Source organism: Sapajus apella, unplaced genomic scaffold (assembly GCF_009761245.1).
Source record: "Sapajus apella isolate SASKATOON/1434 unplaced genomic scaffold, GSC_monkey_1.0 scaffold48, whole genome shotgun sequence".
NCBI lineage: Eukaryota > Metazoa > Chordata > Mammalia > Primates > Cebidae > Sapajus > Sapajus apella.
The window spans coordinates 2053515-2080737 of NW_022436988.1; the positions used below are offsets into that span (position 1 = coordinate 2053515).

Here is a 27223-nt window from a genome sequence, read left to right on the forward strand (position 1 = left end):
GGATCAGCAGTTGCCTGGAGATGCGGAGGGAGGGCCCAAGGACTCTTGGGACAGGAGGGAGGGAGGGACAGACAAGTTCACTGTTGTGACCGTGGCCACAGCTTCACAGCGGTACACACATCAGAACTCACCACACTGGACACTCAGACACGCGCAGTTTATTACACTTCAATCACACCTCAGTTAAGCTGTGCAGTGATCATAGTATACTGTCTTGGCCATAAAAAGGATTTATATCACCAGATAACACCATACGTGTGTTTAAACAGAAATTGTGGTAATTATATTGGGTGGGGCAAGGGACAGCATAAAAAATCTAAGTCCAAATTCTTCCATAGTAAGAAACCATTCCATGATGTCTGCACTTTTGGAACAGAAGAGGAGGAGGAATGGCATACACCTGCCCTCTGAGACACACAGCCGAGGGAGCTGCCTCCACGTCGTGGGACCTGGGCGCATTAGGAGGGTGGGAAGGGGCCGGCTTGGTTTTGAACAAGGATGTGCCGCTTTCATAAAAACCCAACTCCCAGCCATCTGACCCGGCAATTCCAGTTTCAGTGCACGCCCACAAGAGAGGAAAACACGCTCGCAGCTGCCGGAAGGCGACAGCAACCCCAAGTAAATGAAATGGCCCACCCCATGCAACGGGTCATCGTTAAGCAGAAACAGGAATGAGGCCCCGACAGGGCTACAGCATGATGGACCCTAAGCACGTGCCCAGGGAAAAGGGTCAGACACAGAAGGTCACACCTTGTACAACTCCACGTGTATGAAACCTCCACAATGGGCCAGCCCAGAGACAGATGCAGACGCGTGGCTGCGAGGGGAAGGGAGCAAGGGGATGAGGGATGACCACTTAATCTGTAAGGGGTTTCTTTTTAGGGTGATAAAAACGTTTTGGAGTTAGATGGGGCAACGGCTACACACCGTAAATACGCTAACCCCAAAGAACTGCACACTCTAAGGGGGTGACCACATGGCATGTAAATGGTGTCAATAAAGCTGCTATCAGGAAAAAACCCTGACCCCCGGACCAAGGCTGGCATCTGGCTGGCCCTCTGCAGATGCACACGGGGGGCTCCAAGCTCCAGGAGGGGCCCTGGGAGAGACTCCAGAAGCCCATGGGTAGACGGACACTCCCTCCTCCCTCCCTCTCCCGGTGCTTCCCCTGCTCCTCCTCCCTGTGCCCACGGGAGGCTCAGCGGCTTCTTGCAGTCAACCAGCAAAGACTCTGCCAACAGGAAGTTCTGGAATCCCACCAGTTTCAGACACAGCCACCCCTCACTGTGGGCCACGCAGAGCCTGGAGTTCACCATGGGCAGACCCTCATGCGCAGACAGGGAAAGCACAAGGTCCTCCAGCACATCTCCCAGCGCGCGATTAATTACATGAGACAATGCCTCCTTCAGCCGGGTGCAGTGGCTCACGCCTATAATCCCAGCACTCTAGGAGGCTAAGATGGGAGGGTGACTTGAGCCCAGGAGCTCAAGACCAGCCCGGGCAATGCAGTGAGATGCTGTCTATACAAAATATTAAAATAAAAAAGTAGCTGGGTGTGGTGGTACATGCCTGTGGTCCCAGCTACTCAGGAGGCTGAGGCAGGAGGATCGCTTGAATCCAGGTTGGAGGCCACAGTGAGCCATGATCATGCTACTGCATTCCAGCCTAGACAAGAGAGCAAGACCCCGTCTCTAAAGAAAGAAAATGCCCCTTCCGCAGACACCCTCTGCTTCTGCCCTTCTCCAAACCCTGCAGACGTGGGCCACACCCTAGGAGCTCCAGGGGAGTCCCCAGAAGCCACAATAGAGTCTTGGCCTCCATGGCCCAAGGTGGTGCACCTCACACCCCACCCTCCAGGCTGAGTCTCTGGAGGCCTGGCAACCCCGCCCACCGCACCTCCTCCCCTCCTCCCCAGCCTGTCAACACAGCAGGGCTGAAGAAACAAGCTGCCCAGGAATCGCCAGATCTACAGCAAACACCCCAGAAGGTCTGCTCCATGGAATGGCATCTGGTGGGGGGGCCTCCATGAAGGGCCGCAGTCCCAGCGCAGGATGTCGTGAGCAAGCTGGAGAGAGCAGAGCCCAGGCAGGCAAAGCTGGGCTCCCGGGGTCCCAGCCCCAGAGCCTCAGCATCAGGGAGATGGAGCCTCTTCTGGGAGCTGGAATTGGCACAGAGCAACCCAGGGCCCCCCCACCCCACTGCCTGCTGACACAGCCAGGGCTTCTGTCAGTCAAGGGGGCCATCAGGCCAAGAATAAAAGTAAAAAGGAGAAAGGGCCAGGGCCAGTCATGCCTACGCTTCCCATCCGAGGGTCTCCAGACCCGCACACCACCTCCCAGATCAGCAGCCACTGGGAGGCGGCCAAGGGCGAGCACGGCCTGTCCTCTGTTACCAGAAAGGAGTCCAAGTGGTTTCTCCAGCAACTCAGGTTTCCGGAGTGTCGAGGGCCACTCTGCCGGCCACAGCCTGCTCTGGAAGCAGTGACTGAGCACAGGCCCAGCCGGTCCGGGGTCTCCAGGGTGGGCAGAGGAAACCTCGGCACCACCTTGCTAGATGAGGGGACTGTGGAGGCATGCACTCCGCCTGAGCCACACCTGTGGCACCACCACACAGGCCCTGACTTTGCAGGTTTCACAATGGATCCCTTGACACCGACGTCACATGAGCCATCACAGAAAATTTGCAGAACGTAGACAAAGCGTCAACAGCCTAACCTGGCGCATATGTTACACCAGGAAATCCACCTGCCCACGCCGCTGGGTGTCTTCCTCAGGGCCGCACCGCATGAGGGCTTGCCTTTCTCACTCTTTAATACCGGAACGAATCCCCACACCATCTAATCCCATCAGCCGAGCCCACAGACCCCGTGTCAGCTGTTCCAGTTTGCCGGGAATGCCTTTGAACATGGGTTTGCCTGCTCATCCTCACCCCAAGCTGCAAGGCCTTGGGGGACAGGCACCCTCCACCCACTTCCAGCAGGGTGTGCGCCCCTCGTGGGAGCTCCAAGGGTGACTGTCATTAAAATATTTTCCTATTTGACAGGCAAAACCTGATCCCAAATCAAAAAGGGAGTGGACACAGGACAGGGCCCCAGCTGTCTGAAGACACCAGGCGGGGTCTCACCGAGTTCTTTGGACCCCTGGCTCTCGCTGGCCAGCTCCCCCATCTTCACCAAGGCGTCAAAGTAGCCTTTGGCTGCATACGTTACACCTGGAAGAGAAGAGAAGGGAGCGGTTATTTCCCCTGTGGGGGACAGATGACAAGACCCCTAGCAAAAACATGGCAGTCATGGCACACACAGGCCAACCCCATCTCCTGCCCAGACAAGCCTGGAGAACACCCAACTTGCTGTGATTTCTGGGTTGGACAGAACCCATCTCTTGCTGATACACTCGTTTCACCCCAATCATGAGGGCTCCCTTGACTCTAAGAAGACAGTTACTGGTTCAGGTCCTGAGCTATTCAAGTCAAACTGCCGAGTGCTGATCCCTGTCACATGCTACCAGGCAGGGTAGGGGAGGGAGTGTCGGGCCAAGTTATTTCATGAGACAAAGAACCAACCCCAGGCAAGGAAGCTGCAGAGCTGGGCAGCAGGAAGCCGCTTCCCCACAGACCCCCAGGCTGAGGCTGCAATGGGGGCACTATTTCACACTGCTTCATGGTGTTAGACCAGGACTCTCGCTTGGGAGCAGGTCACACTGTTCAAAGGAGAGCAAACACATCTTGTCTTGTCGCTGCCAGAGGGGCCTCCCCTCATCTCAGAGGCAGAGTCTGATCTAATCAGAAGTGGGTGTGAAGGGTTCCAGCAGTTGAACTCCTCCCCAGCCACGGGGCGGGGGCAGGCTCCAGGAGAGCCTGGGTCTCCTCCTCAGGATCCAGGGATCGCCTAGCAAACCCCTCCACCTGACAAGGGGCCCCATCCGACCTCCAGGCTGCAGACAGGGCAAAGCAAGGCCCTGGAGAGCAGCGTAATTACAATTTCTAATCCGTTTTCTGCAGAACCCACTTGGGGCTTATCACTGGGCACTTTTATCAAATTTCATTTATATACTTTTCAATTAAGAGCGCACATGTGCTCTGTGGCAGAAGACCGTGTCCCCAGGGGAATAGAGGGCTGCTGTGGCCTGGGAGGGGTGGCTTCCGAAGAGGAAAGGAAAGCAAAGCGGCACAAGTGTGACTGAGCAGCTGGCTGCGGCTACGGTGCTGGTGCTGCCGGGACAGCCGCGCTCATTCGTTCGAGGCCATCGAGAAACAAAGGAGGAGGAAGGAAAGCTCCGAGTCTCTGCACTCAGCCCGCCGCCCTCATGAGGGGCGAAACGGGCAGAAAGGCCCGGAAGGAACCCGCGTCTCGGCAGCATCAAAGGGCTGACTGAAGTGGAAGGGCCTGCTCAGCCGGAGGAGGCAGGCGCAGGCACAGGCCCCGGCCCCGCCACAACCCACTCAAAGTGGCTTCCACACCACTTCCCTGCATGGGCGGCCAGGAACGAACCCTGACTCGGCCGCGTGAGGGCTACCACAGACTCGCCGTAGACCAGGCCGCCAAGTGTCCTGCAGATGAGTGGCTCAGGAAAAGGAAGCCAGTCTATAATGAGCAAGAGCAGCCCCATCTCCAGGGGTGGGACCTTCGGGACTCCGGATTCCCATCCATGATGCCCACGATTCAGGCCCGGCTGGGAAGAGATGGACAACTGGCCACATTCACCGGGATGGAAACGAGCTGGGCTCGGAGAATCTGCACACCGCCGGCCGTGGCCAGAGACCACGGGATCACCACGGTTGCAAGCCCCATGCACCCACCTCGAGCCAGGCCTCAGCCTTCCTGCTCTGATTCAGGAGCCTCTTCCCAGAATCAACATCTCATACCAGAGGCAAAGGCAGCTCTCCCTGGGACCCCCAGGAAGTTACCCAGCAAGTGGGGAGCACCGTAGGGAGCAAACCAGGTGCAACTGCCACCAGGAGGCCACGCCAGCTCTCGGAGCAGCCACAGGCTCTGCTGCCGACTTCCACTACCTTGACCAAGAGGCTCCTGGCTAGGGCCAGGGATCAGCGCCATAGCCAGGATATACACTGTCATTCAGACCCTGCAGGCCGGGCACGGTGGCTCACGCCTGTAATCCCAGCACTTTGGGAGGCTGAGGCGGGCGGATCACGAGGTCAGTAGATCGAGACCATCCTGGACAACACAGTGAATGAAACCGTCTCTACTAAAATGCAAAAAATTAGCCAGGCGCAGTGGCGCGTGCCTGTAATCCCAGCTACTTGGGAGGCTGAGGCAGGGGAATCGCTTGAACCCAGGAGGTGCAGGTTACAGTGAGCTGAGGTCGCGCCACTGCACTCTAGCCTGGCAAGAGAGTGAGGCTCCATCTCAAAAAAAAAAAAGACAAAAAGACCCTGCAGACTTCTGCAGGAGAAAGGACAGCTCCTTAAGACAATTTTGATGACCAGGCCCCTGTAGAGGAGAGGCAGGGTGGAGAGAAACAAGGCTGTTCCTGGGGCAGCCACAGGGGGGCCCCTGGAGGGTGGGGCCCAAGGGAGCTCCGTGTTCCCTTCATGCCCACAAGGAAACATGAAGCCCACCTCCGCTAGACATGGCAGGCAGGCACAACTGGCCCACCTGGAGAGCTGAGGAGGAGGGCAGTGCCAGGGACAGGCCTTCCGCTGTGTGCTCGGGTGGGGTGCTTTGTCCCCAGGTGACAACGAAGTAAAGGTGGTAGAAAAAGAATGAGGACTGACCAACTCTGGACCCCTCCTTGCTACCTCTAACCTGGCACCAAAACTGGACAACCAACTCCACCCACCCCGTGGGTGCCGAGACACCAGGAAGCTGCGGAGGAGCCGCAGACATGGGGCACGTCTTGGGAAACACGTCATCTCCTCCCTGCTAGCGGTGTGGATTCTGCTTATGAAGACACTGCAGTTGGAAGGACAGACACGGTTGAGGATACAGGGAGCCCGGGGTCACTGCCCAAGAACCACAAGTCCCCAACCGTGGCAGGACTCAGCCATGAGCACCTGCGGGCCCAACGGAGCAGGCCCGGAGGGGTTCTGGGGACAAGGAAGAAACTGCCCACTGGGACGGGAAGACCCAGGTGCACCCAAGGCCCTGCGGTTGAGTGCCTGGGTGGGGTGGGGACAGTGGGAAGTGTCTGAAGGAGACAGTAGGAAGAAAGGAACAGCCCTGGAGCCCCCAGCCCCCCACGCCCTCCGTCCTGGCTCTCCGTGGGCAGGAGCCACAGGGTGTTCACTCATCAGAGAGGTGATGCAGGTCCCAAAGCCAAAGCCGCTGCAGCTACCAAGAGCTTCATCCCAGCCCCAATCCCACAGTTTCCACACGATTCTGAGGGCCTGACATCTGCACCACTCCTGCCTCCAGACGCCACAGGACGAGAGCAGCCTGCACAGCCAGGGGCGTGCCACCACAGTGACAGCAGACAGTCCAGAGCGCAGGGCTACACCTTTGCTCAGAGAGCCTCTTTCAGGACATGTTTCTGGAACCAAAGACCTCCTTTCGCTCCTGACCAGGCGCCACAGGCTCTGCCCAAGTCCATCTGCCAACCCAGGAAGCAGCTCCCACCCCACGGGGCCAGGGAGCAGTTCTACCTGCCAGAGCCTTCTCATAGTTCTTCCCCATGGCGATGAAGTTCCGGAGGCTGGGGTTGAACTGCTCCATGATGGTCTGGAAGAAAGCAGAGAAGAGAAGAAACGGCATTACTGGCAAAGGTCACCCTAGTGACTCTGAAGGGTCCAAACACAGAGGAGAAAACCCAGAGCAGGCATTGCCTGCTGCGGGTCGAGACCACAGACGCTCAAGCTGGGCTTCCCAAGTTCAAGTCCCAGCCGTGCCCCTGACCAACCTGAGCCTCGGTCTTCACATCTCTACAATGGGGATAGGACGAGACCCTGCCGCAGAGGTGTTGGGACTGAAGGAGCGCCTCTGCATGGTGCAGCAGGCGGTACGCAACTGGCGCTCCAAAGCGCCGCTGCCGAGGTGCCACTCCGCTGACGCAGCTGAGTCAGCCCAGAAGGGCCCCCCACCAGCCACACACAATCGCTCAGCTACGCCGGCGCCCTCTCCCACTAAAATCCTACTCAACACATCAATTACCAGACACCAGCTCTGATTAGTACCATCACAGCCTGATCTGCAAATGCCACGCTATGAATAATCCAGAGGCTCTGGGTCTGTTTGCCCGACGGACGGGCATCTTGGTGCCAAGATCAGCAGTTCTTAGACTCAAGAAATTAGATTTTCACTGCGAAGGCCAAATAAATGTTTTAATTACATGGCATAAAAACAGGCGCACACAAATAACCGCCAAATGAGAATTCTACCAGCACAACACGCACTGACTGTCAATGGCCAACCCCCGCCAGCAAGGGCCGGGGAGCAGCTCCAACAAAAGCCCCGGCTCAGCCACCTCCTGTGTCTTCCGGTCGTTTGTTATGATGTGATCCTGATCTTTCCTGAGGATCACAGGAAGGGAAACCGCCCAGCCCGCTCACACACAAGCAGGAGGCTGTGGGGTCCCCACCTAGCCCAACCTGTGGGCGAGGGGGTGGGGAGGGAAGGGCAACTCCATCCTCCACCCCCTCCCAGCACCTGATCTCAGCCTCTGGAGCCACCAGGGTGGATAAAAAGGGCATTTAGGGACAAGAAAGCCACTCCCCACCATCGGATCTGGCTCCAGAAAACCCGCTATTTGATGTGTGCTCCAACCCCTGCCCTGAGAGATGGCCAGGGTGTGTGCTCCTGGGGAATGAGGCCCCGAGTCCTGCGTTACCACTAGGGCTCGAGCAGGCCGGGTGCACCTCAGTTCTGCGTCTGCTGGAACCTCAGGTGGTCATGTCACCCAGCCAGGTCCCAAGGCAGGTGTCCCTTCCTTCCTGGATGCAACAAAGGTGAGGGCACCTCTGCGTGCTGGATCAGAGCCCATGTGCACCAGGGTGGGGAATGCAGCAGTCATCCAGCCACACCAAGTTCTATTCTCACAGAGCCAGTATCTTGCAGAGAGGGCAGGACAAGGGGGCCAGGGCTTCCGCAGAAGTGAGACGAGCATGCTCAGCGAGACGTGGAGAGCAGGCAGGGAAGCACTTCACATGCCAGAGAGCAGCAGGCAGACCGAGGCAGGCCCACAAGTTCCTGGGAAAGCAGGACCTGGCACGGGGGTGGAAGGGGCCCAGGGGAGGCAGGAAGAGGAAGAGGAGAATGGGGCAGCCCGAGGCCAGGCTGCATGAAGCTACGGAGGAGAGCGATGGGCCAGCTACATTTAGAGATCCCTGGGTGGGTACAGTGGCTCACACCTATAATCCCAGCAATTTGGGAGTCAGACGTGGGAAGATCACTTAAGCCCAGGCATTCAAGACCAGCCCGGGCAACATGGCGAGACCCCATCTCTACGAACAATTTAAAAATTAGCTGGGTGTGGCGGTGCATGCCTGTAGTCCCAGCTATCCAAAAGGGTGAGGTGGGAGGATTGCTTGAGCCTGAAAGGTCAAGGCCGCAGTGAACTGTGCTTGTGCCACTGCACTCCAGCCTGGGTGAACAGAGCCCAACGCCATGTCTACAAAAGACAGAACAAAAGAGATCCCTCTGGCTGCTCAGGGAAGACCAGATTTTATCCAAGGGCTCTGGTGTATGCTGGGAGACCCATCAGAGGCTCTGCAATTCTCAGAGGACAGGCAGGTGCCACGCAGGCCTCTGTTCTAGGGACAGGGATGCTAGCAGAACAGGCTTAGCACTGAGCTAAGAAAGCCCTTAGCACTGAACCAGGAGCCTGGGCGCTTTCATTCCCAGGAGTGCCTCGGAGCGAGGGCAGCGGGACCACACAGGGAATGGGGTAAGACGGGTCCAGCGCCCAGGAGAACGTGAGCCACAGACGACACCCGAGTTACCAGCAGAGAGGTGAGCGCTGGGACCTGGAGCGCTCTTGGCAGCCTGGTTCAAACTGACCGCGCAGACCAGGATGGTGGCGAAGGCGGTCAGGGAATGCTGTCGGACGTGCGTTTACTGTAATGAAATCCAGCAGAAGTGGGACATCAGCCAAGTGAGGTGGCTGCAGCTGGGTCTGGTGCTCTGGTGAGTGTGCACTCTGTGTGCACCTGTGTGTGCACAGACACAGGCACGTGTGCATGTTTGCGTGTGCGTGCATTCACGTGTGTTCCTGTGTGCACGTACCTGTTTGTATGTGTGGCACTGTTGAGCTGCAGTATCAAACATGTTTCTCGCCCTATGTGACAAAGGTGTGAAAATGCTACCACAGAGGGTGGGCATGCCAGAGCAGACCCCTCGCTCACAAGGGCCCCATGTGCGTGGCTCCAGGACTGTGACCCCCCCACAGGCTCCTGGGCAGGACCCTGGGCGGAAGAGGAGGCTCAACCTGAGCCCTGTGAGCTCCACTAACACCCTGAGCGGCAGGAGAAACAGGCCAGGAGCCACCCAGTGCCAGCCAAGGCAGGTCAGCATGGCAGCCATGCCGACCAAGTGACGCATGGGGCAGCCTCGAGGTTTCGCTTCCTTAGTGCAGCAGCTGAGCTCACTTGGAAGGAATGAGGGAGGGAGCGGGCAGCGGACAGCCGCCAGGCCACCTGGGCATGGCCATGCCTCTGAATGCAAGAGAAGGGCGGCGCCCAAAGGCAATGGCAGCGGCACGGATTCCACTGAGCTGACATTCTAAGCGGGGACTCCCCTTCCAGGGCAGAAGGGCCAGTTCCTCCTTCTACATCTGCATACAGCGCCCAGCCCCTGGGCCAAAAGAGAGGCCTTCTGTGGAGCTCTGCCTCAGGCAGGTGTCACCCACCCTCCTCCAGGCTCCTCCCTGTCCCGGGAAACACAGGAGAAGCCCAATGGCCCATGAAGAGCCCAGCGCCTCTGGTCAGGCGTCTCTGAGCCCCGACCAAGTCCATTCCGTCATCCTAGAGCTATGCCAACCCTGCGGGCCCTTGTGGGGGCCCCAGCACGAGGAGAGCCCGCTGTGGGGCACACACTGCAATCCAGCCTCCACCTCCACCTCCGGCGCCGGTTCCCCTAACCAGGTCAAGGTCCTGGTCCGGGGGTCTGCAGCCAATGGGCTTTGCAGTGCTCAGGGGGTCCCCAGGTCGGGGCAGGGGAGCCAATGACGGGAAGCTCCAACTCCTCTGGAACGAATACCCACAGCAGCAGCAGCACCGGTGGAGAACTCTGTTTTCCGTCACACCAACATGACTTTTCAAGTCACTGAACAAGTGTCTCTTTTCGCAGGATGCCACCAGGAAGGACCTGAGCTCAGATGCTCAGACACCCAGATGCCCTGACAGTGCTGGGGGGCGGGGAGGTCTGGGGGCTGTAAAGGGGCTAGTATCAACACCAAAGGGCAGCAAACAGAAAAGCCCAGGCCAGGAAGGAGAAACTGCACAAGAAAATGACTTCCGGCCCTCAGGAGGGCCACCCTGCGCAGCGGGTCTGAAGTGAGTTTAAAGCCCAGCTGTCCACACGGAGGGCGTCCCTGGCCGCACTGTGCCGTCCTCACGACCACAATAAAACTCAAGGGCTCCTGGGTGGCCACAGGCACAGAAAGAGCTCCCGGGGGCCCATGCTGCGACCCCATCCCCACTGCCAAGACAGAAATCCTACACCATGAGCAGCCACCACACTGTCCTCAAACTTTAGCACCTGTACGGCGTGCATGGAGCTCTGCTGTGACCCAGTGACCATGCACTGGCTCCCTGGGCAGCGCACCTGGGCTGGCGCAGACTTCCACTGACTCATGTGTTCATTGACTATTCACCAGAGAACACTTTTCGCACCCCAGGTGGGTCCTGGGGTGCCTGCCCACAAGAGGCTCCCAGACATGCTGTGGAAGGCTTCCCTCCTAGAACAGAGGCCACAAAGGGCCAGGTGAGGAGAAGCCCCTGCCCAGGGATGCTGGCAGGCTTGGCTGCCCTCCTGCTGGGATGCACAGAGAAGGATGTCTCACAGACCCTGGATGGCATGGACCCCAGCTGTCCCTACTGCAGCCCCCAGGGACCCCAGCTATGCATTTCTGCAGGTACGAATGGGAGGGCCATGTCCCTCAGCTGTAGAGGTGGCCGTCAGAGAACGTCGATGAGCCCAGGGAGCCTTCTGGCTGGCGAGCTGCTGGACACTGCTGGCCAGCCCGGAGACTGATGGCCAGCATGATTTCGTGCCACGGGCCGGCCTGGCCAGCGCGGGCACAAGGCCACAGAACCGATGTAGTCACCACCTCCTCCCAACTTGGGGAACACAGGGAGGGTGGCCAACACATTTAGAGAAAAGAGCTTTGCCAAAGGACTTTGCTCTCCCACCCACTCCGGGCTGTGCTGAGGTCCACCTTCCACCCAACCGCTCAGGAATTCTGTTTACCCTCCGGCTCTCCCCACTGTGACGCCGCCTCTCCAGCACTTTCCTGGCAGGGTGGCCACAAACAAAAGCAGTTCCTCTGCTGACAGAAAGAGTGACCTCCCCCTTCCCTCCAGCCCCTCCAGGCAGATGCCAGGGTGGGCATGTCCGGCCAGACCCTGGGCCTGCGTGCGTCTGTACCCATGCACGCACATACAGCCGCATGTGCATGCGTGTTTACCTGTGTAAGTACACTCACACATGTGCTGGACACATGTGTCTGTGTGTGGTCAGGCTGAGCCATGTTTCCTATCCACTCAGAAGAACAAACTTAAAAGGTTGATGCTGGGACCCTCCTGGTTGCCTCATCACCTAATCCTTACCCGGCCCTGCCATGAGAGTCCCCGTCCCATCTTACACACGGGCAAGGTGAAAGCGAGGCTCAGGAAGGCAGGGGCCTGCCCACTAGCTCCTGATGGAGCCCAGAGTCCTGGCTCCAACCCTGTTGCACACACAGCCAGCCTCGGCCCTCTGTCCCCTTCGGTCCTCGTGCTGCACCGGACAGGCTCCCTGAGGCCACATTCCAGCAGTATCAGGAAACGGGTGACTCAATCCACCTGGCCTCTCCCAGGACAGCCAATGCCCAGGGCAACTGACTGTTGCGGGGAGGGGCCCTGTCCACCCATTCCCTCGCTCCTGAGGGTCCAGGCTGCTGTTACCCACTGGACCACCGCCCTCACTTCCACCTCTGTCCCAACAGGCAGAACCAGGTGCCAGTTGCGGGGCCAGCAGCACCACAGAGGACTCCCCCAGCCCACTGTGCCACCACGGCCACGGCATGAGGGCCCCACACACAGACACGGACCCCACAGCACCCACGGCTCCAGTCCACGTAGACCTAGTGGGCCCCTGCCTAGGACACCAGGCTCCAGGGAAGGGCACACAGGACAAAGCTGAGCCTGGAAGCCCCAGGCCACATGTCCAGCACGAAGTGGGGGGGGGCGGGTAGGAGGGGCCGGGCAGCACGTGGACAGTGTCCCACTGGAAGGACTTCAGGGTTGCTGTCCAGGGACCACAGGCTCAGTTCCCTTGGCTGCCAGAGGGGTTTGGGGGCTCCTGCAGGCAGAAAGCATCGGGAAGGTGGCAGAATCCTCCAGGGCTACTGCTGACCCCACACACAGGAGCACTGATGAGCTCTAGACCCTGGGAGCTGGCTCACGGGGCAAGAGGAGTGGGGCTGTGGGGTGTGAAGGAGCCTGGCTGGAGTGGTGTAGAAGGTCCTATCCCCCTCTAAAAACTTGGACACCTGTCCTGGAGGGATCCTTCCTTTAGGAATAAAACCAACTCCAGGAGCCCAGCTGGGAAGGCTGCCTGGAGGAGGCAGATCTTGAACTGCATCAGAGAAAAACTACAAATGCATATGCATGGATTTAGAACCAGATGCATGGAAGCTTCTGGAAGGAACTGGCCCACAGGGTGAGGATGGGGGCATGAAGGTGGGCTGGAGCCTGCAGAACGGGATCCCAAGGGGAATGGTGACAAACCAGACAACGACAGCACCCTCCTGCTCACCCTCCGCAGCCAGGGTTGTGGCAGCTCTGCCTCCCTGTGGGTAATAATGGGGACCCCAGTGCAGGGCAGGAGGAAACTGTATGGCCAAACCCCTCTGCCAAGCCAGGGGCCCCCACCCAAGCCCCCCCAGACCATGAGACCCCAAGGAACTCAGGCCTCAGCCGGGCAGCCGGAGCACACTAGAAGCCAGGCCGGCCAGGCTGGAGGAGACACGAGGAAACGCGCTGCAGAGGACTCTAGGTGTCGAAAAGGAGGTGCCTCCCTCTCTGGAGGCAGGAGAGGAGCCAGCCTGTTCAGAACAGAGGGAGCTGGTCCCCCGCCCTGCCCCAGGGGGTCAGGAGGAGCCACTAGATTCTCCAAGGGTAGCTTCAGCATGGCCTAGCTGACCCAGACTCCCCCAAAGCCACACAGGACAGACAGATGGAAGGGATAACCCAGCCCCTCCTGGAAGCCTGAAGGGAGACCCTGAGGGCAGGTCCCACCCATACCAGGGACTCCTGCAGGGCTCAGGGCAGCCTGGCCACAGATCACAGGGGTTGGGGCTCAGTGTGAGGGGCTGGGATGTCCCCAGTTCTCAGCCTCCAGGACCACCCTGAGAAAAGCCGTTAACATCATAATAAAGTGACTCCTCATGTCTTTGGCATGGTGCTCAGATATGACCAGAGGCGCAGGTGGCCTCCCGTCAGGAGGGGCCAGAGGTCCAGGGACTCCTTCCCTCATGCTGCCTGTCCTACCCATCAGAAGCCTGGGATTCCCCAGGACAGGGGCCATGGATGCTGCGGCTAAAAACAACATGGACAAATGCCGACCCTCAGGCCAGCTCCTGAGCCAGGCGCTTCTGCCCTCCGCCTATGAGAAGGGCCACATGGCCACTGTCCTGGGGCCCCGCTTCCCTTTCAGGGTTGTGGCAGCATCGCCCTCCTGTGGGCCTTGGACACCCACACGCCCTCTGCAAACGTTCTCCTGGGATCTGCCACTCTCAGGTGCCCCAGGTCTGAGCCCTCCTAAACAAGGTCCACAGGAGCAGAGGTCCACGAGGGCAAAAGTCGGATGCCCCGACCCAGCCTGCATAAAAGGAGCCGTGGCCCAGCAAGGTCCAAACACAGCACCAAGCAGCCTGGCCACTTCCTTCCTGTCCCAGAGGCACATCCTGCCTGCCCAGCCTCCTAGCTTCAACAGGGACACAGCTCCTGACAGACACCTTCCAACGTCCAGCCACCCGGGCCTGGGTCACAGAACTTATTGGCTGGCAACTGCTCAGCCTCACGGGGTATCCGGCCCACCCAGAACGATGCATTCCACCTGCCTTTTGCCTGTGGCCGGCACTGAGCTGGCGCCTCCCCAGCCGACTGCTCATCCAGTGGAATCAGCTGCCACTATGGAAATCTCCCCATTGTCATAAACTGCGGGCTGCTATCTGACTAAGGTCGGAGGGAAAACCATCATGGGCGCCCAGTACAATCAGCCTGCAGACAGGTGGCCGCCTCTAGACAGCATGGAGGACTCAGCCTCTCCAGCAGGTGCTGCACCTGCGTTGCGGGGTGGGGCCTACTGGGTGTCATGCTGAACTGTGTCCCCTCTCCAAATGTACACGCTGAAGTCCTAACCCTGACATCACAGAGTGCGACTGTGTTTGGAAACTAAGTCTTTACGGAAGTGATTAAAGTAACTGGGGTCACAGGGTGGGCCCCCACATACAGCCCCCATACGACTAGTGCCTTATAAAAGGGGAGAAGAGGCCACAGCCGCCACAGGGATGCCTGGGCGTGCGGCCATCCTGTCTGTGCACCAGTCTGTGGCACCGCATCAGTCCCCTCCAACGTGGAGAGGCCCGGTCACTAGGTCACTCATTACCACCAATCACAGAACCCAGTCTGGTCAACGCCTGGCCTGCGTTCATCCCCCAGGCCACGGCCCCATCCTCCCCTGTGAAGGCACTGGCCGGGTCTTTAGGGCTGGGCTCATTGCTGAGGGGCAACTGTGGCCAGGCAGGGAGGCAGGCTTGGAATACCTCCGCCAGCCAACCTCAGACAGCAGCACAGGCACCCAGGAATGCAGAGAGCAGCAAGAGCCTCGGGGCAGGGCCTCCCTGCTCTCCACCATTGACCTCTGAAGAACTTACAGTTCTGCAAGCTAGCGATCATGGCCACCACTTACCCTGAACTCTCTGCCAGGAAAGACGCTATCGTCTCACTGAATTAATGGAAAAATGGGTCGAGCAGCGAGACGCCTGCCTGAACTCCTCGAACTCCTGGATGGAAGGACAGATGCACCACGCACTGCTGGAGAGCCAGAGGGCCCGGGAGTTGGCCAGCCAGTTTCAACGGGCTCAGCCACTCCAGCTGACGGGGGAGGACACACTTCCCCCCACCGACTGAGGATCCCATTAGGCGGGGACACCCAGGACCTACACAGGAAGCAACAGCAACAAGGCTGCCCACAAGAACGCCCAGGGCAGTGTCCACTGTGAGCAGTGGCAAGGCCTCCCAGGTGTCAGGACGCTGCAGGGTCTGGCCGTTCCCAGAGCCAGAGCATGAGACACAGTGACACCGCCCAGGCCCCTAGCATCCCAGCTTCACAGTCACGTTCCCAGATGGGACTCCTGCCACAGCCCAGGGCTCTACTCCATGGCCTGGGGCCGCCAAGGCCCTGGAGTCTCAGCCCAGGGGCAGGACAGGTGGAGGCTTATGTTCTATCCACGCCTAGACTGCGTGAGGATGGGCCTTCCGTGGTGGCAGGGAGCCAGCGGAGGTGGACACAGGCTTCTTCTGCAGAGAGAGTCGCCCAGGGAAGAGGGGCTGGCTGGACAGGCCCCATGACAGGCCCAGAGGAAAAAGGGGTATGGAGGGATCCACGTCCACTTCAGGTGGTGGCATCTTGGCCTCCACCACACCCACTGGTTTAAAAGCCCCACCTAGACCGCACACGGTGGCTCACACCTGTGATCCCAGTTTCTTGGAAGGCTGAGGCATGAGAACTGCTTGAACCCAAGAGGCAGGGGCTGCAATAAACCAAGGTCACGCCACTGTACTCCAGCCTGGGTGACAGAACAAGATTCTGTCTCAGATGAATTAATTAATTAAATTAAAGCCCCGTCTGGAAGCGGCAGGGCCACTCTCCTGCCACTAGCAGCACCCACCCAGACCATGCTTGGCTCTGGGTAAGACAAACCCTCTGCTGGACAGATTCCAGCTCCTGTGGCCAGGGGGCACCCTCCCCCCACCATCCCCATCCTATCCTAATGTCAAGATGCAGCTCGTTCCTGGCATGGGCACCTGTGCCATCCCTGTGCAACTCCCAATGGGGCAGCCATGATGTGCAGGTGGTCACCTCGCATGGCCCACCTGCTGACTGTCCCCTGCTACAACCAAGCAGAAAGCCTGGTGGTTGTCTGAAAACCTGTTGATCAAGAGAGCACCAGGGTTCAGTGGCTCATACCTGTCATCCCAGCACTTTGGGAGGTTAAGGTGGGAGAACTGCTTGAGCCTAGGAATTCAAGACCAGCCCGGGCAACAGAGCCAGACCCCAACTCTACCAAATATTAAAATTAAAAAACAATTAGCCGGCTGCACAGGTGAGGCAGGCCTATGGTCCTAGCTATTCAGGAGGCTGAGGCAGGAGGACTGTGTGAGCCCAGGAGGTTTAGGCTGCAGCTGAGGTGTGATCACACCGCTGCACTCCATCCTAGAAAACAAAGTGAGACCCTGTCTCCAAAAAAAAAAAAAAAAAAAAAAAGAGAGAGAGAGAAAAGAAAGCACCAGTAACAAAAATGGCAGAACAGGGGCTTAGATAATCCGAGACACACTCAGGAGGCGTTCCAGCATGAGCAGTCCTGGCAGTTCAGGGGCAGGGGCCCAGCGGACAGCCACAACCACCACCAAAGCTGAACTGTGGCTCAGAAACCAGACTCTCCATGCAAAGTAAACTTTAGGAATGCCCCCCAAATTTATTTCACATGATTAAATATCAGACTATTTAATAATCTACCCCAACAATCCTAAGACAACTGTTCCAGAACGTATAAAATAAAAACTCTAAGTGAGAGAAAAGCGCTCTATTTAACTGACAGTCTTTTCCCTCCAAGGGGGTCCCCAGCACCTCACAGCCCAAAACATCAGATCTGACGGTGCCGTGCACACCCCACACCCACTCATCAGAGTGTAGACTGCCAAGGCTGGTACCACCTGACCCAGGTCAGGCCCCGGAGCCTTCAGGGACCCTGGGAGCATGCTGCCCAGGGAGCAAGATTTGGCCAAGGTCACATGGCCAGGGGACAGATCAGGCAAAGCTTCTCCCGGCACTCCTGACAGGAAGCCCAAGGACCAGGCAGGATTTTCCAAGGCTCAGGGATGACCAAACCAAGAGCCAGCAGACAAGGTTCTGTAGCACGAGTCGGAAGGACCAGAGGCGGCTGGGGGATAACCTGTGGGAACTGCTGGGGCATCACTGTGTCTGCAGGCAGAAAGGGCCCCTCCCCAGGAGCAGATCCCCAGCCTGCCCCCGAGAGGGCTCCTTAGCACAGGATGGGCTCAGGCCCTGCCTCCCGCCATGTCCGCAGCCTCCTCCTCCCTTGTCCCCTGGGCTTCCTGGTCCCTTGGGTGCAGGACCAACACCAAGTTCCCCCAGACACAGCACGAGAAAGCCTTTAGCCTGCCTAGGCCAGCCCCAGGCCAGAGCCACCTCCTCAGCCTCCACGGTCCACAGCCCTGAGAAACAGGGATTTCAACCACATGAGGTGTAAGCTGCCACCACCTCTAGGGAGCCCTCAGAGGTGCGAGGCCACTGCTCAAGGAGCAGACAGCTGGAGCGAGCAGACCCTCAGCAAAGGCGGAACAGCGATTCAAGCATGAACGCTCCAGAATCCAGAAACAAGATGTGTTCATTCCCAAATACCAATGGATCCTCTCACAGGCAGACCGCCATTCCCAGCCCGATAGAGGCGTCTGGGGCAGGGTAGATGGAGTCCCTGCAGTCACAAAGCCAAACGGGTCCCGTCTCCGCCTCCCCTTCTGCCTCTGTTGAGGCCCCTGGAGTCATGATGCAGCTGTACGGGCACAAGCAGGGGCTGGGAATGAATCAGCGCTCGGGGGAGGTGGGAGTGTGTTGGAGGTGGGTGCCAGCTCCATCCCTGCCTGTCTGCAATTACTAGGCAGTTTAGCGCAGTCTGTGGGGAGGGCGGCTGACGGCACTGGCCACCCAAGTGCAGAGCTTCCAGGGACCATGGCCTCTGTGCAGCCACAAGGATGCTTCCCTATCCTGGGGCCTCAAGAAAAGTCACCCAGACGAGGTGGCCGGCAAGGCAACATAGGGCAGACCCTGCAAGGAAGGACAGGAGCCAGCCTCAGCCAGCAGTCAGTGGCTCTCCACCCCCCTGAGGGGGTGGGTGACCACACCCATGGTGGTAGCCACAAGCAATGCCAGCCCAGGGCAGCTAGCAGAGAGGGCCATGTAAGGCTGGGTGGGGACAAGTGGTGATGTCTGGCTCTGCTCGCCACCTCCCACTCCTGCAGTGACCCTGGGATTGCTCCCCCAACCAGAGCCCAGACCCGTGAACTGGAGAGAAGGGTGGGCCGGGCCTCAGCCTCCCGGCCAGCCTGCCTCCTGGAGCTGGGAAGAGGATGGGCCCCTTCCGGTCAGTGGCCAGGTCACACACTACCCCTCCCCTGCAAGACCACCTATCCTGGACAGCTCAGTTCATGGTGCCTGTGGCCAGGAGACAGGGCCTGGCCCGGAGGCCTTGACCTTTGGAAGCCTCAGTCCAGAACAAGGCATCAGCAGAACACAGCTCCCAGCAGCCCCACCCACTGCCCTCCCCTCTAACGGTGGCCCCTGATAGCCCAGATCAGCACCAGCCTTCATTCTAGCTCTGAGCCTCAAGTCCACTCTGTCAGTCCCATGAGCCAACTGACCTGCCCAACAAAGAACACCTGCTCGAGGCGGGGACAGCAGGCACGGCAAGACACTCGCACCACCCAGTCAGGAGGACATCAGCACCGCTCCTGGGAGATGCACCCCTGCTAACGGCTGGCGGTGGCGAGGGCGGGTGACACGGACCATGACACGCACATGGGGAGGAAGCACAGACTGGGTCCGATCAGTGACAGCAGGCCCAGTCACCCTGTGGGAAGATGGTGCCCACAGGGGCCTCCTGGGAAGTGATCTCTAAAAGCACCGCATGCACGTGTGCATGCACACGCACATGTACACACAAGGACATGCAAATATACACACACGGGCATGCACACCCAGCTGAGCTCAGCACCGTGAATTCTCTCCTCCTTGGGTGCCATGTTTGCTGCTCCCCAGGTAGGAGGCTCCAATGCCAGGAGGTACCTGTCAGAGACTTCCCCCCCATATCCAAATGGAGGGGTGGTGAACTCCGCACACCCTGGGAAGAAGCTGGATGTGGCAGAGAGGAGCAGCCAGGCCTGGGCAGCCAGGCCCTGAGCAGAAAAGCAGAAAAGCCAGCAGCAGACTCCCTGCCACCTAGTACATGACGCCCACCACCTGGCACCAACCCTTACCAATCACACCAGAGGCGGCAAACCCAACTGGCTCCCAGCTCCAGGAACCCTGTGTCACTCGCCTCCAGGAAGCATGGCTGCGGCCTGGCCAGGCTGGCTTCCCCACCAGCTGCCAGAGTGGCCAGCCAGGGCCAGGAGCCTCGGCACCAGGAAGGCCATGGCCACAGCTGTCCGGTAGCAGGGACTCACACCTCCCCAGATGCTCTCCCACCTCACATGTTCTAAGGCAGGCTGTGGGCCAATGGCGCTATTCCCAGAAAAGGTGCTGGAGCCACCACACTCCAGGTCATGGGTCACCTGGGCACCAGGGCTTCTCTGAGGACACAGGACTGTGAGGAAAACACCCCCCTGACAGTTGCCTAGTGCCCCAGGAGCCATAGGCAGCAAGGGAGGCAGCTCCTCAGCACACGGGGATGCTCAGTGCTCCCCCAGCAGAGCTGCAGTTTCAGTAGCCTTAATTCCAAAGGCCACTCAGCCATCTGGGGAAGCAGATTCCAACATTCCGTCCCTTGATCTGGGCCATCACCAGGGCTACCTGAGTGCGCGCAGGGATAGGGCTCCCGTGAAGGAAGAGGTCTTCCTCGACTTGCCCTCCCAACCCATGCAAGGCCCAGCCCAGGCTCTGCCCCTAGAAGGTTCTCAGCAGACACCGGAAAGCCTTTCTACTCCCTTCCCCTTCACCTTCCATGAAATTCCCCGAGGACACAGCTCCCAAGGGAACGGAGCCACCAGGAAAGAGGTCAAAGTCTGCGTTACAGATTCTTACAGGAGAGAAAATCAAACTGCACATTTCATTCTCGCATTTTTTAATCAGCAAGGCCAAGGACAGGCATCCTCCTTTGCCAAGGCAAACACCACTCAGAACCGCAGTTGAGGCCAGGCAAGGGCCAAACCAAACAGCGGAGCCGCATCGCGGGTGACACACTGAGCAGGCCACAGTCCGGCCATTCCAAGAGGCACTACCGGGCTCTGCAAGCGTCAACCCGGGCACAGGTGTGGCAGCCCCTGGAAGGGATGCCAGAGGCAGCACCGTCCCAGTAGAGGACGGACCTTGGCGCTGCCTGGACCGGCTTGACCGGCCAGGTGTGCACACGGGTAGCTTTGTCGGTCTCCTGACTGTGTCTCCATGTGGGCCAGGTTTCTGCCTGGCTGACATGCCAAAGCTGCCCAACCAGTACTGGCACTACCACAGCACCATGAGCTCCCCAGTGACAAAGCACAAAAAGGAAACAGCACCAGGACCCAAAGACTCAACAGTCAGGCCCCGGGAGCCGCAGCAGGAGCCACCTACCTACGGAGCCAACCCCGCCTGCCTGCAGCAGCAGCGCCGGCCTCTCTCCAGGGCAGTGTTTCCAGAACGGATCAGCCCTTCAGACACCTACGGCCGACTGCTAAGTCAAATCACATCTTCACCTGCGGAAATCACCAATCAACCCACCTGCCGAGTACAAAGCGCAGAGCCTGTGTGTTTCACGTGCTCCAGACCTGTTCCTCGAATCCACAGGGGCTCAGAGTCCCCATGAGCTCAGTCCTGAGTTTTCAGGATTTCACTCAGACCTACAGACAAATTACAGCTCCATCTTGGTGATGGCCGACTGCCGGGCCAGGAGTTTCATTAAGGGTGAACACGGAGTAAGTCTCCCAGAGCAAAACCGCTCCATGCACCCCCCCCTCCAACTTTCACCACGAAAGTTCCTGCTTTCTGGTTTCAGCCCAGAAGCAGAGAAAATAGGGAAAAGGTGCCACCAGTACTTTTCTGCCACCCTCTGTAATCACGAACAAGTCGTAACGGAACTAATGACTAATAATGTAATAAACCTGCCTCCCTTAAAAGCACGTGCTTCCACAGAGAAACAAGGCCAGAACCGTAGGCCACGGACTCTGTGAAATCAAACAGAAAACCCCAGGGGCTGCTCCTTTCCCGTGCGACTCCTGAGGTCACTGTGAATCCTGTTTACCGGTGGTTCTGACAACGGCTTTAGGGCTGATCTAGTAGACCACACCTGACTTACAGACCGACGTGGCCCCAACTTCACAAGCTTTATTGAAAGCTGTACTCAGGCGCAATCTGCGCCTCTCGCCTCCCCCCACCCCACTCCAGCTGGAACCAGAGGGGCGGCCCCAGAAGCCTCCATCTGGCTCTCCAAAGCCTGAGTGCTACGAGGGCTTCGCAGGCCCCTGGCCACGAACACCTTGGCCTCCTAACACAATTAAAAACTGTTACTCTGCCAGGCAGGGCGCAATCCGGTGAGGCATGAACCAGCAACTGCCGGGTAAATGCCCACTCCACTGGTCACCCAGCCTGTCACTGAACCTTCAGACAGTTTTGAAACAAAACACATCTTCGCTGTAACAGATCGCCCAGGACCCAGGGCCACCCAGGGCCAGGGTTTCTTCTGAGAAAATGCCCCCCAGGAGCTGCTGCGCTCAGGGGTGGGGGTCTGGACCGAGAATGGATGCTGAAGAAAGGGAAAACCAAGGGCCTGTGGGTCGGTATCCCAGCGACAAAAACCACGGGGGGGGCGGCAGGGGAGATTTCCAGAGGGGCTCTGCGGCCCTCGGATGTGAACCTGTCATTTCACAGACGAGAACGTGGATGCCACTCTCAACACATCTAAAGCGAAGGCAGGCACGTCAGCCTCCTACACAATTAGTCTTCTCCCTCCGCGGTTACATAAGATGATGGATTATCCGTCCACACATCCAACCTGCCCGCGCTCCGACCTCCCACCTTAGGCCCTGGCAGCGGCGCCGGGCAGGAGTTGTGGAAAGGGAAAGCCTGTTGAGAAGGAAGTGCCCGAGATTCGCGCAACCGCGCCTGGAAGAGCCCCACGGTGCCGCCGCGCCGGCCGCGGCCTGCAGGCAGCCCCCACGCCGCCCCGGCCACGCAGCCCCTGGGCCCGCCGCCCCCGCCCCGCCCGGGTCTGCGACAGCCCAGACAAGTCCGAGGGCTCCCGGGGCCCCGCGCGCGGCTCCGTTCCCGCGGACGCCAGAGTGGGCGCGCGGAGGGGCGCGCGGGGGCCGCGCAGGGCCGTCGGGGCTGGGAGCGTCCCCCGGGCCTGGGGCCGAGGCCGGCCGGGCCGCCGGGGCGTCGGATGGGGGGCAGGCGGGGAGGCCACCTGTGAGCGGCCGGCGCCGGACTCGCCACCCCCGCAGCCCAGGGCCCCGGAGGCCGCGCCGGGAAGACCCCCGAAGTCCCGGCCTCCTGGCCCCGCGCGCGGCCCCGGGCCGCCCTGGTCGGACTCGGGAAAGCCAGCGGCGCGGAACTCGGGCGCACCCGGAGCGGGCTCAGCTTGGCTCGGGGGTAGCGAGGGGAACTCACCTTGTAGACATTTTCCGTGAGCCGGTGCATCTCCTCAGAGCGAGACAGCGACATGGTCGTGGGTCCCGGCTGCACCACAGACCGGAGCGGGGGCGGAAACGGCGGCGGCAGCGGCGGACCGGAGACAAACGCGGACCCGAACCACAGAGCTCGGCGTCCGGCGGCAGCCGCTTTAGTAGCCGTCTCAGGCCCCGCCCCGATACAGGCCCCGCCCCTGCGTCCCGCCCCCGTCGCGCCCGCATCACCGCCCCCGGTCCCCCGCCCCCGCCCAGCGCTGCCGCTGCTAGGCAACCTCCAGGCCCCGCCCCCGCACCGCCCTTTCTATTGGTGGGTTCCGGAGACGGGGGAGGGGGGCGGGATCAGAGGCGGGGCCCGGTGGCTGGCTCCAGGCAGCGATTGGTCGGCGGCTGCGTCGCTCCTGGGGGAGGAGGGGGAGGCGCGGCGCGGGCTGGGGCCCTGGGAACAGCCTGAGGGGGGCCCGGCAACAGCCGGGCTGGGGGCGGGGAGGCGGGGGCGGGGTGGCGCAGGAAGAAGGAGCAGAAGGTGGGGGGAGGAGAGCGGAGCGGGGGGCGCCGGCGGCGAGCGCGCGTGGAGGCGGCACTTCGCGAAGTGGCACTTCGGGGCGGCCGGCCCGCCGGGTCGCGGCCTGGCGCTGCGGGGAGGCGACCGGAGCGGCTTGGACGCCGGACGCCGCGGGCGGGGCTTACAGGTGAGAGAAGTCCCCACCGCGCCGCTGTGCAGGTAAGCCCGCTGGGCGGGCGGCGACCCCCCGGCCGGCCCCTCAGGGCAGAGAGGAGAACCCTGGGCCGGCGGTGCTGCCGGAGGACCCTGGAGGGAGCTGGGCCCTGGAGCGGGGCACCACTTGGAGAAATTGCATTTCGGGGGAGCACCGTGAGGAGAGGACTTGGAGGGAGGACCCTGGAGAAGGTGAACTCTGGGGAGGCCCCTAGACAGGCAGACGGCGCGTGGGGCTTGGGGCTGGGATTCTGGAGAGGGGAGGACCCTGGGGGAGGGGGATCTTGGGGGAGGGCACTGGGAAGGGGGATTTGGAGAGGGGACAGGGGAGCTTCCTGCTGGAAGGCCTGGGGGCAGGGCGACCCTCAGGGAGGGGGAGGACCCTCTGCGGGCTGGAGTCTCTCGTTGGAGACAGTTTACTTGGGGAGAGAGGTCTCCGGCGAAGGCAGGGTCGAGGGTGGCAGGACACGAGTGGCCCCGAGGACTCTCATGCGGTGGAAAACCCTGAGGGCTGGGGAACCTTGTAGAAAGGATGGAGGAGTCAGAGCTGCCTCCAGTTTTTAGAAAGGGTCTTGCTTAAGGGTCCTCCCAAGGGGATTCTGCCCGGGAAGGTGGCCGAGTTGGCACACAGGACTCCCAGTACAATTCCCTTGGAGAAATATTTACATAAATTAGACTAACATAGAGGAATTATTTGCTTTACTTTGTAAAACACCAGATCTGAGCGTTTCCCTTTAATTAAACGTCACACTCTCCCTGCCTCCCATCCCTGCAGTATCAGTCATTCACTCATTCATTCATTCATTCAACAAGTCAGGACCCTGCACACAGCTGTGCAGGCTGGCCGCAAACCCCCAGACACTGGCAGGGGCTGGATAAGCCAGTGCAGGCACTCATGCGGATGCGAAGAACCGGGAAGTGAGATTCAGGAAGCCTCGCCTCCCCTCCCACCACAGCCGCGTGCCTCCTCTCCTCCAGCTGAATTTCCTTCCAGTTACTGGCCCCGGCTTCTTCCTTTTCCTCTATTGTCTCCAGTGTTTGAGGGTAGATCCCTGTGTATTTATTTTCTAGGATTCTTTTGGTTGCACATGACAGAAAGCCAACTCAAACTGGCCCTGACAAATGAGGACATTTACCCGAAGGCAGGAACGTCTCCACTGACCCTGACCCCTTCCTCCGGGCCAGCTGGGTGCTGTGCACGCCACACCTGCGGACCTCACACTGGCCCTAGGACTGACATCCACTGGCCTGAACTGGGTCTGGGCCAGCAGGGAGCAGGTGGGGGCACAGCAGCCCTCTCGCCCAAAGGAAAGTTGAACGGCTGGAACGAAGATGACAGACAGAGGTCGGCAGGCAAACACGGGCGGTCTCCTCGCTCCAAGAGGGGAGTGAACCTGGGAACTTTTCTTCTCCAGGCCTCGCCGCTCCCACCAGCCGCAACGCAGGACAGGGAGGCCCCTCCAGAAAAGCTCCCATGGTCCTGGGTCCCACCCCACCTTCTAGAATCTCCAAAGGTTATTTCCTGACCCGCCTACATGTGATTGCACTTCTCCATCCAAGGGGACACTCACATTTGGTGACCGACTCAGAGCCCAGGCCGCTTTCCAGGTGGCCAGTGGCTCAGCGGTCTCGGTGCCTGGGTCTGCTCCCTCCGCCTGGCAGCTGGGCAGGAGGCTGAATGGCAGGATGGAGGCCGTCCCTGAGAAGAGGGTTATCAGAACACCTGCCGCATATGGAGATGACCAGCTTGGCACCCGAGGAGACGCCCGTGGCTGACGGCAGGCACAGAGCTGGACGTGGGGAAGTCCTCGTACCTAGGAATGGAGAACAAGGCCAAGAAGCTTGGCACCCGCCTGGCATCTGCTCTGCACCACCAGCTTCCAGGAAGGTCTCTACTGAGGCTGTGCCCATGTACTCCGTGCTCGCCTTCACCAGCGTCCTGTGAGGCCTTTCTGACTGATGTGGAAGCCTTTCTAAAGGGCATAGGTGTCTGGGGTCTGGGGGGCTGAGTACCAAGGTTCCTGGGGATAGACAGGCCAGGTTTATGGGCTGGGCATCCGGAGATCGCCGTGATGCCAGCTCCAGGTGGAGCTAGGAGGCCACTCTTGTCCCGACGCATTTTATTTTGGAGACATTCACAGACCACCCCTCGCTCCTGCTTCCCTTGACTGTTGAGAGCGTGGTGGGGTACACACTGCACAACCCCACTGCTTGCCTGAGGGCTGGGCAGCGTGGCCAGAAATTGCAGCCCAGACCTGGGATCTCACCCACGCCTCTACAAGACGGCCTGAAGGAAACCAGTGTCTTGGCAGAGAGGCTTTGCCCTGCCGCCTCCTCCCAGGAAGAAAGAGCAGAAGAGGTGTCGCCAGCCGCCGAGACAGCCAGCCACCACCTCCTCCCAGACCCTCCGTCAGCACCCCAGACCAGGGTCAGCTTCCTGCACTGGCGGTGGGGTGGGGTAGGTTTCCAAAATCCAGACTGTGGGGTGGAGGTGGGAGCAGGCTTCTGTAATGAGCAGCTCATGGGGGTCACTGAGGAGGAGGCAGGCCGAGCCCGTACACTGCAGGCCTCCTCATGAGCGTCAGCCCTTGTCTGGGCGGCCAGGGGATCTTTCGCACCCCAGCGCTGAGCCGGGGGTCTGCAGCCCGGGTGACGGTGATGGGCCCTCATGCACACAGGGTGCTGAGCAGGGCCAGGGCAAGAGTGACTTCAGACAAGAACCCGACCCCACAGCTGGTGATGCCGACCGTGGTCAGCCGCACTGTGGGCCGCTGGGGAGCAGAGGGCTGGAGGCAGCGAGAGCGTGTAGCCTTCATCAGCTTATTTTTAGTCGCGTTATGTAAGTGGCTTCATCTCAACGTCACATGGGGGGGGTCTCAGATTTAATTACAGGATGACAGCCTTTGCTTTTCAAGCAAGCTGTTCTCCTGGCAAGGCAGGCGAAGGATTGGGGAGTTCTGCTCAACCGAAGGAGCCCTTTCCGAGGTGACCACCCAGCAAAACTTGAACCCGCTTTCACCTCCTTCTCCCTCTTCCTGACCAGCCTCAGCTGAGCGCAGCCTGAGAGTAGCCACCTGTCGGCAATCCTGGGGACATTTTATGCCTGTCAAGGGAGCTTCCCCTCTCCCCTTCCTCTCCCTTCCCACCCTCTGCCTGGCAGCTTTGCCTTCTCTCCAAGAGAAGGGTCCGCCCAATCAGAACTCCTCTTCCCTCTTTTCATTCCTGGATTAAAGCACTTGTAATCAGTAACCAGAAAGTTCCAGAGCAGGAGAGATCAGAGGGCACCCGAGCCCAGTCAGACGGGCATCTGGGGCAGAGCCAGGAGGGCTAGGCTTCTCCCCTGCCTACCCTTCTTCCACACTTCCCCCTGCATGCTGGGTGCCGTGGGAGAAGCTGTCCACATGAAGTCCGGAGCACCGTTTCTTTGCCTCTTGCATGGACTGGACAGGCCCCCTCGTTGTTCACCACCTGCAGCGTTACCAGCAGGAAGGCAAAGGCAGGAGCGCATTGAGGGTGGGAGCCAGGGCTTGGGGTCGGGGTGTCGCACCCTGCGGCAGAAAGCCGGGCCCAACCACCTCCAGCCCACTTTGGCTTTGTCCAATGTAAAAGGCAGAGCCAGTTTTCCGGTGCAGGCCATTTCTCGCCAGGGCAAGAGGGACAGGGTGAGCACTGACGTGGCAGGCATGGTATGCACTTAGGGGGTGGGTGGCATCGAGGGGGCCTCAGCCGGCATAG

At 59.8% G+C, this 27223-nt stretch overlaps 1 protein-coding gene and 1 long non-coding RNA gene across 9 annotated transcripts in view; one reads left to right on the forward strand and one right to left on the reverse strand.

The window, feature by feature from the left end:
• BAIAP2 (BAR/IMD domain containing adaptor protein 2) overlaps positions 1 to 22922 on the reverse strand; it is a 75112-nt gene extending 52190 nt beyond the window's left edge. For all 7 annotated transcript variants that reach the window (XM_032241398.1, XM_032241403.1, XM_032241397.1 and 4 more), the window contains exons 1-3: positions 22754 to 22922; positions 6601 to 6676; positions 3124 to 3210 (exon numbers count right to left, since the gene is read on the reverse strand). In XM_032241398.1, the coding sequence (XP_032097289.1) occupies positions 3124 to 3210; positions 6601 to 6676; positions 22754 to 22807 (217 nt within the window). In that variant the 5' untranslated portion in view covers positions 22808 to 22922. The remainder of the gene's footprint in view (positions 1 to 3123; positions 3211 to 6600; positions 6677 to 22753) is intronic.
• Positions 22923 to 23322: 400 nt separating this feature from the next.
• LOC116525528 lies at positions 23323 to 26737 on the forward strand. 2 transcript variants are annotated; one of them, XR_004257714.1, is made up of 2 exons: positions 23323 to 23462; positions 24560 to 26737. It is a non-coding gene; the product is annotated as an uncharacterized LOC116525528 (long non-coding RNA). The 2 variants fall into 2 exon arrangements; XR_004257713.1 differs by having other exon boundaries at positions 23325 to 23494.
• Positions 26738 to 27223: the final 486 nt, after the last annotated feature.